The sequence below is a fragment of the Buceros rhinoceros genome, unplaced genomic scaffold (assembly GCF_000710305.1).
Source record: "Buceros rhinoceros silvestris isolate BGI_N320 unplaced genomic scaffold, ASM71030v1 scaffold8363, whole genome shotgun sequence".
NCBI lineage: Eukaryota > Metazoa > Chordata > Aves > Bucerotiformes > Bucerotidae > Buceros > Buceros rhinoceros.
In genome coordinates this window covers 10,710-23,479 of record NW_010404164.1, presented here as the reverse complement: position 1 = coordinate 23,479, position 12,770 = coordinate 10,710, and the positions used below count along the sequence as shown (strand labels likewise).

The 12,770-nt window shown below is 44.0% G+C and overlaps 2 protein-coding genes across 2 annotated transcripts in view; both read left to right on the top strand.

Annotated features, from left to right (window-relative positions):
* The window catches only part of LPCAT2 (lysophosphatidylcholine acyltransferase 2), a gene marked incomplete at its 5' end in the record, with an annotated part of 23,120 nt that extends 12,565 nt beyond the window's left edge, over positions 1 to 10,555 (top strand). The window contains 4 exons of the mRNA XM_010133262.1: positions 453 to 606; positions 7,842 to 7,940; positions 9,892 to 10,033; positions 10,308 to 10,555. Of these exons, the coding sequence (XP_010131564.1) occupies positions 453 to 606; positions 7,842 to 7,940; positions 9,892 to 10,033; positions 10,308 to 10,555 (643 nt within the window). The remainder of the gene's footprint in view (positions 1 to 452; positions 607 to 7,841; positions 7,941 to 9,891; positions 10,034 to 10,307) is intronic.
* On the top strand, positions 2,653 to 3,399 carry LOC104490907 (calpain small subunit 1-like). The gene has a single exon (XM_010133261.1). It carries the CDS (start codon positions 2,653 to 2,655, stop codon positions 3,397 to 3,399), a length of 747 nt encoding a protein of 248 aa, XP_010131563.1.
* Positions 10,556 to 12,770: the final 2,215 nt, after the last annotated feature.

Below are 12,770 nucleotides of genomic sequence, written 5' to 3'. Positions count from 1 at the left end.
GCTGAGAGATCAGATACCTCTCAGCTGTAGCATCACTGGTGTTTGGGTAGAGTTAGCTAATAGAGCTGGGGTCTGTTCCCTTCTGTTAAGGAAATATTCGCCCTAGAGCATGATGCAGCAAAATGCTGCTGCTCCTGCACTCACGGTAAGGAAGAGCTCTCTGCTAGACTAGCCCGGTGACTGGGCAGATGCTTCTGCGTTTGGGAAGTGACTCTAAGGAAGTCTGACACACCCAAGCATAGACCTGCCTGCTTTTACTGTTAATAACGGGGGGGTGAGGGGGGGAGGAGCAGTCCTTAATTGCTGAGTTAATATAAAATATCAGGTTGGAAGTACAGCAGTGCTCTGTTTGGGTGGTTTTCGTCTTTGAACACTTCACTAACTCCTACTGACATCCCATCAGTCCAAGATCTGCCGCATAGAAATTCCTCCTCTCCCTCATGTTTGTATAGCCTGAAATGGAATCACGTCCGAGAGCAGCTGGACACCTTTGCTGCTATTGCAAGTGCTTCCAAAGGGGGAAGAATTGGAATTGAGGAGTTTGCAGAGTACTTGAAGCTGCCTATTTCCGAGGTCCTCAAAGAGCTGTTTCTGCTCTTCGACAGGGTGAGTAGTTGGTTAACTGACTTGTTGACGTGTTTTGCTGATGTCCAGCTTAGTAAACACTTCTTGCTTGGCAATTCCTGTAGGCAAGAGAGGCGACTCTTACAGTTTCCTCCTTAAGTTTCGGTAAGAAAGGTTGGTCAGCTTGTACCTTGTGAGACAACAGCCATCTCTTGGACCAAGCTGCTTCACCCCCTTCAGAAGATAACCTTCATGCTGGTAATGGCTGCATATTTCTTTCTGTCTACCCCACATTCAAGCTTATGTACGCTCTGACAGCGTCACTAATATAGTTGCAGGTAGATGGTTTAAGGCAGATTGAAGCTGACTAGAGTGTATGCTCCTGCTGTGTTGGTGAAGGGTGCTCTTAGACACTATAAGGACCCCTCTTGCCTCTCTCCAGCCATGAAGGAGGCTGTGTCTTCATTGGATCAGTTAGGTTTTCCTCCATAGTCACTGGTGATCTCTCCCATTTTCTACCTCTGTGGATGAGCCCCTCTGATTATACCAGGAGCATCAGTCACTAAAGCATAGAATTCATCTTACTTCTAGGCGTCCACACCATGCCACAGCGCAAGCAGCGTGTTGTACTGCAAGTGCTCATGAACTGGAGTTTGGTTCTTACCGCAGGAGCTCTCCCAGCTCAGCATCTTTCTTCCTGACCAAGTTGGTTTTAGCAGTACACCTGGCCTTAGGAGCTCATCGCCTTGTATATGCCAATGAAAACTGTTTCAGGATTTTTTCCACGTATAAAGATTTTACAAGCTCTAAAATCATCATCATCATCATCATGGCTTGGCTTCGCGAACGAAGATCTGGGAAGGGCTTTTCCCACGCTCACTGCAAGCGATGAGTGCACCCTTCGGCCCTGCGCGGTGGATTTTTTAGGTGAGGTGCAGCGTGCGCTGAACTGGCTCCATCCTTTACACCTGAGGTTCATCTGCCAGGGCCTAGCCAGCTTGGACAGTGACAGCGAAGTCCTCGGGTCGTAGGTTTGGTTAGAGTGTCCTTCTCTTAGATGATGGAGCCTTACAAGGCTAAACGAGCTCCATCTGCCCGGGTTTGGAGTCAGAGTTGTCCTTCTCCTAGGATGGCTGCCCGAAGGCTAGTGAGCCCATCCTGCCTGTGGACACACTTTCTCTGACCCTTCAGTTGAGACCTGTCTGGCACCGGAGGAACACGCCACCACCAGCACAGCTCTCAACCTCACAAGGGCACGCAAGCTCCTTCCCCACGGCAAGGGGGTGCCCGTGGAAGAATCACTGCTCTACCTCTGGACATCACAGACCCGGGCACGGGGCGGCCGGGGCCTGCCAAGAACGGGAGTCCTGGAGGGTAAGCTCTAAAATAGAGAAGAGTCAAATGTATTTCCTTAACTGCTGAATGCAACGAAGCCCTAGAAGGGTCAGTACTCATCCTTCCTTCACTCTTGCCTCCCCATGTTTGACCATTAGCTCCTATGAACATGTAGTCCAAGTTCTGAAGTGCAGTACATACAACACAGATACAGTCTGGCAACCAAATTAGTTAAGGGCAATCAAGATGCCTTTCACTTTTCCTTTCTGGCACAACAGTGTTGGTTACCAGCATTTCCAATGCAATGCTCACTTTACTAAAAAGTTGAAGGTGTAAAAGATTGCAAGAACAGACGACACTGTAGTAAGCTTTCTCTGCGTTCATCTTTAAGGAGATCAGCTTACCTGAGCGACAGGGCAGGGGTCTCTTCAAATTGCTTCAATTATGAGCACAGGTACTTTGAGACTTCTGCTCTGTGGGTTTCACCCTCACCATTTTTTTTCTGAAAAGATTCCTCAAATCACATAAAGCTAACTATGCAGAGAAAAAAAAAGAAATAGAGGCGTATCTGCAGTTGGCAGAAACTAGTGAGATGTGCGATAATTCTGGCAGCTGAAGACGTGCACAGACAGGGCGAAGTCTAAGCACGCAGATAAGCTGTGGTTTGCCCACACCCAGCTCAGATACAATACGGCTTCCGAGAGTTACAGCAGCACTGGATCTCTCAGCAGCTCCCTTCACAGATTCTTCACCATGTTCCTCGCAAAAGCTTTGCTGAGTGGAGGCAGCAGTAGTGGTCGTGGAGGTAGCCTTGCACGTGGCCTTGGAGGTCTCCTAACAGGAGGTGGGCATGGAGGGAATCTTGGAGGACTTGTTGGAGGTCTTGTCAATCTTGTTAGTGAAGCAGCAGCTCAGTATAATCCAGAGCCACCTCCACCTCCTCGCAGTCATTTTACAAATGTGGAAGCTTATGAGAGTGAGGAGATCAGGCGGTTTCGTCGTCTTTTTGTCCAGCTGGCTGGAGATGATATGGAAGTGTCTGCCACAGAGCTAAGGGACATCCTGAACAAAGTCATTTCCAGACATCAAGACTTGAAGACAGATGGCTTCAGCTTAGACACATGCCGTAGCATGGTAGCAGTCATGGACAATGATACAAATGGCAAACTGGGCTTTGAAGAGTTTAAGTATCTGTGGAACAACATCAAGAAGTGGCAATATGTGTACAAGCAGTATGATACCGATCAGTCAGGCACTGTTGGGAGAGCTCAGCTGCCGGACGCCTTGAAGGCTGCAGGGTTCCATCTAAACGAACAACTCCGCCAGGTAATCATGCGCAGATATTCTGACGAGGATGGTAGCATGGATTTCAACAACTTCATTAGCTGCTTGGTACGACTAGACAGCATGTTCCGGGCCTTCAAGTCCCTGGACCGAGATGGAAGTGGACAGATCAAAATGACCATTGAAGACTGGCTGGAGCTGACCATGTATTCGTGAAGGCTTAGCAGAGAAGACTAAGCTTTGTCTGGCAGATGGAAGACTACAGTCCCGTACTAAGTCCTTTTTCTAAGGCAGACGTAGCTAGTGGTAGATAGGTCAGCTTAAAGCATTGCGATTTCTCTTGTGCATGCCTTAGTCTGCTTTCCTGAAGGGTTTGTGTAACTTGGACAGCTGCATAAGTCAGTCTCCAGAAACTATCTCTAGACTCTGAAGTGAGGGAATAAGTAGAAGGATCAAAGCTTAGTTACTTCTTCACATAACATGGCTTAAATATGACTATAATTATTATATGAAAGGCTCCTAAGTTTGGTGCTGATGTTACTGTTCTGATTTGTCAGCATTTGCTAAGCTGGAATAAAGCTCTGTTTGCCCGAAGGCAATCACTGGTGAAGAGAGTTGTGCGGTTATTTCTAACAAGGGGAAAAACATGAGAGCTGCTATAACTATATTGATAATGAATTTCTGTAATCATATTTAATTTCCTTCCTGCTTCTGCTTTTTCATGCTTGTCTGCTGAAGCAAAACCTGTCTATTGTCAGTTCTACCTGCTGGCCAGGTCAAAATTGAAGACTTCCATAAGGCTACTTCTACAAACTTCTTCTCCTTCCTACAATTCTATTAACTCTTTTCTCTCTTTCCTTCGAGCCTTATTAGAGTTATGAGAACAACTTAAAATACTACATTTACACTTTGAGACGCTTGCTGTAATAATGCAGTCACACAGCAGCCAGGCAGCCAACATCAACCTCTGGCTATCTGAGTGAAATTTTATCAGCATCCCACTCAAGCTGCTTATAGTTATGCAGTTCCTTCTACGATGTCCACTTCTGAGTAAAAGGAAAAGGAGCAGCATGTCCTGTCAAAGGTACATTTCTTTGAGTTGAGGATTACGGAGTTGACGAAAACAGCTCTTGCACTGCAGTGTAACAAAGCAGATTTCTCAGCAGGGCTCTGCTGCTTTAAAATAAAATTGTCTAGGGTGTGTGCTGGCTGACTGGAATGCGAAAGGATGAGTTGAGCAGCACAGGCAGCTGTAAGAGTCCACATGCCCCTCCCCCGGGAGACATCAGTGACTAACTGAGAAGTGCCACACAATACCTGAAGGGCATCTGAATGCTAATAGAGTACTGTGGGCTGGGTTTGTTTCTAAATTTTCATAGGTGTGATTTCTAAATCTTGCAGTTACACTTGGCAAATACTATTTTCCAAACTGATAAATCTCCTCCCTGGCATACTCGCAGAAGCCTTTTACTTGCAACTGAGGAAAAAGTAACTTGCAACTTATGCCCAGACTTTGTTCCTCCTGCACTTTGTTTACTACCAAGCTGGGTGACAGAAACAGTAAAAATATTCCTGTTGGCGCAAACTGGTGAAAGAGGTCAGTTCCTTCCCCATGGCGTTCACCCCTCTCCCGGTTCTTCAGTGGAAAAGCACACAGGTATCCACAGGGGCATTTGGCCTCTGAGTAATAGAAGAGTGAGCATGAGGGACAGTGATAGGTCCAGGTGACCACGATCCTACCAGGTTTGCTTCAGAATTTCCCTTTCTGACTAGTTAGAACCTGCATACAGCAACAGGCAGTGGAAATTCTGCAGTTACAGCAATAACCTCTTACATGATGAGCCTGGATATGGACATAAGGTGCGTCTGCAGTTGCTCCCCAAAAGGTCCAGTTGGACCATCTCTGTGGCAGCCCTCTAAGTCTCTCAGCTAACCGTGAATGACTGGCGTGCACACAGACACACTTGAGTTTTCCTGCTGCCTTACATAGTGAGAAAAAAGGTTTGAGGCAGTAGTACTCTAAACTTTATTGACTGCATCTGTCCGGCAGTCCTTGTGCCGCTCTAAGTGGAGACTGTCTACGACAATGCAACCTTTGTTTCCCAGAGAGTAAGATCTACTCATTATATAAAACAACCAACAACAAACCCCTAGTTCCCCTAGCACGCTATAGTGAAAAGAGTAGCAGAAAACTATAGTTTCCTTAAAGAAAACAAGGGCTATTGAGGTTACACTATGTTTTGATTATTTTATGTAACATAAATAAAAGTATGTAAATATTGATGTTGTACCTTGCTATTTAGAGAATTGATCTCAGCTCACATGTTGCTTCCTTAAACTATTCTTGGGTGCGCAGGCTGCCATCACAGCTAGACATGTAGCAAGGCTACTGCAAGCGCTTGTTTGCAGTGGTGCTACACGAGCACTGCCTGTTTTCAACACCCATCTCTTCTTCAAGGCCACAGCCCTACCATGTATCCTCACCAAAACTCCAGAGCGTTTGGCAGGTAGCCAAGGGCTAGTCACAACACGATCCTGCAGTACAGCAACTTCATTTCCTCCTCAAGTGGCTGCAGTTCTGTGTACCAGATTGCCCTCCGGTTTGATTGCTGGGTTTTAGACTGCGAGGACCCTTATTAGCTCTCGTTGTTTTCCCCTGTGCGGCTTCAGTATGTTAACTTATTTCAGAAGCTGCTAATGAGATTATTTTATTTAATGTTTACTTCCCAATTCTTTTGCTGTGATAAATATTCTTAACTTTAAAAATAAATGTAAAAAAATTCTAATAGCATCAAACAATTCTTTGCTAGGAATACAGTGTATTAAACTGCCCCAAAATAATATTCCATGGAACTTTGAACAATTATTATCTACTCTCTTGCTTCAGTTTAAAGTTTAGGTTTATAATGATACATTTTGAAGATCTAGTATCTCTAATTATGAGAACTACAAAGTAGCCAAAATATTCTGAGTCAAACTGTGCAGCACAATGAGAGCAGAGATTTGTAAATGAAACAGCTTATGAGAGAGCATTGTCTTGTTCTAATGATTAAAAACTGTCAAAAGTCATATCCCTTAGAAACACATGAAGGTCATTTAAAGATTATTCATATCTTTGCTAAAAAGTTTCCCTAAAATCCACATGTTTTTAAAGTACAAGATGTTCAAAGGTTGCATGTTTTCCAAAGTGATTGGTTAGCCCCTCAGTATAAAGAAAGTAACAGTAGTTTGTGCAAAGCAATCCTGCGTGGGTTTGGAAGGCTGAATTAACTTGCACCATAGAAGCTTTAGATCCTGCCGGATGCGTAGCTTGATGAAGAACAGGTAGTACTGAGTGCATTATGACACTGTTAATCAAGAACTACCTTAAAACCTGAACTCAGTAACAGAAATCCCTGTGGCGTCACAGCCAAGGTTTTCAAAGCGCTCTGCAGAGCAGCCTTAGCAGTCCTCCACTGGCGAGCTCCCTGTTCCACTACTCGGCAGCAGAAAGCCACCAACAGAAAGGTTAAGGCTGGTGTGCTCATGTGGGCATTAGAACCTGGTAGAAGAGCCAGAAACAGACTCTAGATCCGGCTGCTCACTGCAGCTTTGCCCAGGAAACACCTCTCTTGCTTGGCTGAAGAAGTTTTGTGCTGTTCTCAGAGGTAGCGAGTCCACTTTTTAATAAAATCTTTTTCTTCTTGAAATGTACGACACATTACCCACAATGGGAACTCCGCTTTTAAGGTGTTTTTGATGAATGCTCCTTTTGTGAATGGTCCAAACCCTGAGCTACTCGTCATCTCTACTGTGCTTTCATTAGCTAGTCTGTGTCCCATCGCCTAGCACTTATACATGGCTTCTCCCCAGGCAGGATGTTTCCCAAAACTCCCAAGCAGCTTTCAGTGTGGCCACAGGAACTACTGACTCAAGGATTTATCTCAGCAGGCATCTGCCATTTTCCCCATCTGCAGTGGAACACAGCTGACACAGAATTAACCACGGGTGCCGACCAAGCGAGCCTCACGTTTTGTAGTCAACACATGGAAACGGTCATCCAGGTCAAAACTGGAATTATCAGAGAGGCTGTTACGAGTTCATTGCATCTCTGCCTTAAAAGGCGGGACAGTGTATTGCCTTCAGAACAGCACGCAGGGCAATGCATGTGCCTCAAAGGCTAGAGAGAGGCCGTGCAGACTGAGTACGTCATCGGGCTGTCTTTTGCTAGCATGTATTTTATTGCTGAAGGTTCTTAGGAAGAAGTAACTCAAGGCAAGAGCCTCACTGTTGGTCTGTGTATTCTGGGATGCTGCATTGGTCCTGAACTTTAGCAATCGCCAGTGCTACAGACACTCTTCAGTTTCCTCAAACATAGGTACTCCAGTTCTTGTTAGAGGCTGCTCAGAGGTCATATACTAAAGAAAAACTTGTAAGTTGCTTTAAATCTGTTTTGTTTGGGTGTTTATAAGATAGACATTGATAAGCAGTTTCTAGGTATTGGAAATATTTAGTATTAGATATATGGAACAATCTGTTAATATTTTTCCCCAGGAAGAACAAATACCCCTTGTGTTGTCAACTGTCTTAGTGCACACTATATAGTTGATTCATACAACAGCTTACGAAGTGACGCGCAGTACTAACTGTAACTACTGCCATGTGTGGTTTGGTTACAGAACGGAGATGGCACCATCGACTTCAGAGAATATGTAATTGGTTTGTCGATTCTTTGTAACCCAGCCAACACGGAAGAGACTATTCAGATGGCATTTAAGGTAAGTTCAAGTCAGTGTCAATCTACAAACCTGACAAATCAAGACTGACCGTAAATCTGTTAGCTTTCAAATCATAAGTTTATAGCTTCAAACTGTTATGCAAATGTGAGTAATACTCTTAAACCAATTGACATTTAGAGTGTGAAGGGGAGGGGGGGAATTGCAGGCATCAGCTTCATAGAAAAGGGTTTCAAAAGCCATGTGAAGGCACTAATGAATACGTAGTTTGGCAGGCTAACTCCAAAAATGATTCAGCAGCACTTGCAGTTTTTTCGCCTGAGGTTGGTTCTGCTGTGATTCATCAATGTCACAAACAGACAATAGATGGAGCAATATCCTCTTGTGGGTCCAGCGCTCAGGAGAGTCAGTTGTTAACAAAGAGGAGGGGAGAAAATCAAGAAGGGCTATTTAGGACTGGCACGGCCAAAAGTGGGCTATATCTAAGATCATCTGTTGGCTTGTACTATGGTGTCCTGATAGTACAAGCAATCAAGGAGCAGGAGCCCCTTTCAGATTTCGGGTACAAGCAGGCGATACGTGACCAGGGATGCCGTGGTTGTGAATCCCTGAATAAGAAAATGCTCGAGTGAGTTCTTTTTTAGTAGATCTTTGACACAGAATCAGTTATTTTACCCGCTAATCTGTTCTTATGAACCATACTGAACAATATTCATCTTGCAAACATGGAACATATTCATCTTGAACTGATGCATACTCGGGAAGTACCAGAATTTTTATGGCAATCCGTTACATCCACTGGCTGCTTTACAGAGAAGTGCTACAGCTCTCCAAAGGGATTGTGCTTTTTCAGGAATACCAACTCTGGGGAAGAAGCAAGCCTAGCAACTAGTATTCCTGTTTCATTGTTTTGATTTCAAGGCTATACCCTTCAGTTTCTTAGCAGTTGTGCTGATTATAAAATTAGCAATTTCGTTTAATTCCCAGTGTCAGTGGGAAATGACTGGCTCAGCTGGTAAATGCCTGTTTTGGTCTGAAATGGAGCTATGGGTTTCCTTTTGCTACCTGTTTTCTCTGCCACAAAATGAACTTTCATTGCAATGGGAAAGGTGCCTGAAGTGAGGACTCCAGAATTACAGCCAGCCATCGCTTGTATTCCTCCAGAGGCTGATTCACAGCAGATGCTCACTGGCACTGCACTGGAAGGATGGGGTGATAGCGTACTACCTGTTTTCTCTGCCACAAAATGAACTTTCCTTTGCAATGGGAAAGTTGCCTGAAGTGAGGACTCCAGAATTACAGCCAGCCATCGCTTGTATTCCTCCAGAGGCTGATTCATAGCAGATGCTCACTGGCACTGCACTGGAAGGATGGGGTGATAGCGTACACCTCCTGCCTGCACTTCAGTCACAAAACTTCCTTGTTAATTACAGTCACTCCTTAGTGGGTGACAGACCTCATATACTAAAATTTAGGTATTTTACTCACAGCATAACCTATGTCAAGTTTAATCTGATGGCAGATGTGCTGTAACTTAACGAAGACTAAAACCTAAGATGCTCCAGGATAGAGTGGCTGAATCCCGCAGACCCTCAGTGACAAGTTAGCAGGCCCTGCTGACAATTAACAGAAACCTTTGTTTATGTTTTGTTTTGATGAATTTTGTGTGAGTTTTATTACTGAACTAAAGCTGTGAGGTTGGTTTGTTGTTGCAGGTTTGCTACGAACTTTTCCTATTGGAGAATATTCTAAACCAAACTGTAGCTGTACATTGCTTTGCTCAGTGTCTGCTTAGTCTCATTCCAGAGGAAATAGGTAACATCTTCTGCAAGAGAAAGGAGCTGACATGCAACCAGTCCCTTCTAATCCCAGGCACTGTTTGCAGATCACCTCTTGAATACGAGAAACCTCATGGGGTGGATACTGTGCAGGATATAGCAGGTTCTTAGGCAAACTGATGCTGAAGTATTTGTGCACCTAACGTCTTTTCCAGCTCTTTGACATGGATGAGGATGGCACTATAACGGAAGATGAGTTTGCTTGTATCATTCAGTCAGCTCTGGGGGTGCCTGATCTGGATGTTTCTATGCTCTTTAAAGAAATAGATGCAGATGAAACCGGGAAGCTGTCCTATGGTAAGTTAACATCCCCTTGTAACAAAGAGCACTCCGATAGTCGTGGTGACAGTGAGAGTTTCCTACCTTTTTTCTCCCTGAAATTACCTGATGGTTCTCATACCGTCTTTCTCGGGACAACCGCTGAAGCATAGACCTAGATACTTTGTGCAATATGCCTGAGATGTTTCAGAGGAGGGTACCTGGAGATGAGCTTCAGCAAAAGGAGCAGGCTCCAATGTTTTCTTTGATTCTGTTGCTGCACTATAGTATCTGTGGTTTTTGTGTTTTTCAGAGGAGTTCAAGGAGTTTGCACTCAAGCATCCAGAATATGCCAAGTTATTTACTACATACCTAGATCTACAGAGATACCAGTTAGATATGCTGGAGGAGAATGACACCGAGTCACCTGAAGTCAAACGCAGTCCAGTTAGAAGGACTACAGCCCCCGTCTCAGAAACTACACCACTTGCAAGAAATAAAGTCTGTCCTGAAGGCAATGAAGAGGATACCTCAAGTACCTCTGACAAGAAGGATGACTGAGAAGGGGTAAAGAATTCAGCTCTTGAATCTACAGGATTTTTTCCCCCTGGCTATTCATAAGCATAATTGATTTGAAATAGAGGTGGAAGTTCCAATTAAAAAAAAGTTTCTTTTTTCTTTTTTTACTTTCATATCAGGAGCAGTTATTCCTGTGGGAGTGTAAGGGAAAAATGACAGTAACTATTCTATCCTTTCTGTCAGTATCACAATACTGGGAACGTTGTTCACTGTCTTCCAAGTTGAGGCCTCCACAAAAGTAACAGATGTGGCAAGAGTGTAAGAGGCTCCAGCACTACAGTGACCTCTCAGAAAGGAGAACAAGGAGTCCACTTGTCTAAAAACAAGTGGAATTTTTGGTGCTGCTCAGTTCCTCTATATTACCAGTGTGTCTTAAGAGAAAAAAAATGATGCCAGAGTGTTTTAATTTGCAATATCCCTTAGCCTTTCTCAAGTTCCTGAGAGACACAAATGAGTTACAAGAAGCTAAGAGATGAAGCTCATGTTTTCTTTAATCTTTAGATTTCCCTTAACTACTTGTGAACTATAAAGCCTAAGCTTCTGAGCAAGACATGCTGATTCACTGATGTTAAGAGAAACAGCTTTAGGCTTAAAGGCTAAAGATGGAAAGGGCTGCACTTCTAACCTAGCAAGAACCTAATTGGAATTCCAAGATAGCAGCTCTCAGTCTACAGGAAATTGCAGACAATAACACCCAAGAATTAATGGACTATTTCAAAACAGACAATGTTGTTTACAGTAACAACTGTTCAGGATCACATTAGGAGCAACATTTCAAACTTCAGCATATTTTTATTCTAGTAATTATCAACAGACGAATGTGACCTTGCTCTGCAAAACTTAAAAGGGAAATATGCTGTCAAGCCATATTTCTAGTAGGTAGTATCTGCTCTGAAGTTGTCTCCTAGAAACCATGTTTGCATTACTGTGCCATTACTCAACGTGTTCTTAGGGTTTGATTCAAAACCGAGCTCTTGCTTGTCAATGATTTGAGTATGTTTTGCCTCAGTCCCCTCTAGTGCACTGGGAGTTGCGCCTTCACCTTTTTTCATCCTTACCTGAATGCACTTTATACAGTATTTAAAATAATACAGGTATTTACGCAAATACTTCCAATTACAGCTTGAAAGGGGCAGAGCGATAGGATATTTTCAAATTAAAACTGCAATGAGCAAAGTAGTCTAGAATGTCTAGTACCAAAAGTAACCAGTTTTCAGTGGGTTCTCCTGTGTGAAGTGGTAACCTCTGCCTCTAAGTTATGGCGTGCACTGCCTGGCTGCAAGCTCCTTGCTGTATTTAGTCCTCCTGTGTTTATCATTGTGCCTATCCTGGTGTTTCATGTGCTTACAATAAATCTATATTTTTGAAAGACTTTACCTGAACACCTGAGTCTTTTTAGTACAGTGGGAAGGGTACTCTGTCTACTTTAAGGGGCTGGGGGGATTTCAAGGAATCTTTATGGTGTTTTACCCTTGCTAAACACAACCTGAGGTTGGCACATTTAGTTCTGAGCGTGATGGCACTTTTTTTATGGTAAGGCTGGAAAAGTAGGACAGGACTGATGCTCTTCCAAAGAGTTACTTCTGTTGAGTGCCTCAGCGAGAGGAGATATGGTACAAAGATTTGCAGGTATGTGGAGAGAAATCTCACATTTTCTGATGGAAAATAAGCCACTGCCATTTATAGGTAGAGTGTTGAGAAGTAACAATCATGGCTTTGTGTAATACAAACATGAGAGGATTTTCTTTCACTTCAGAGGAGGGGAAGCAGGAGTTACCCTAACCCGGCTGTACAGTGAGCTGGAATACACGTGAATTCCTTGGCAAGGAGGCTTTCACTGAAGTCCTCAGCTTTCCAACCAGCAGCAATCTTTTCAAAGACAACTTGTATTCCAACAAGTAAGAAGATGATGGGTGGGCAGAGGTGACACAGCCAGCCACTTCAGGGTCTTGGAAAGCCAAGGGTGCCTTACACATCCTCCTGTTGAATCCAGCCATGCTCAACAACTGGAGCCCTGTGCTGCCCAATAGTGTAGCGCATTTAGGACTAGTGATTCTGTAAAAACCTGCAAGTCACCCAAGCGCTTTGCAATTAAAGCTAAAATTCATCATCATGGCTTGACTTCGCAAACGAAGATCTGGGAAGGGCTTTTCCCACGCTCACTGCAAGCGATGAGTGCACCCTTTGGGGCTGCGCG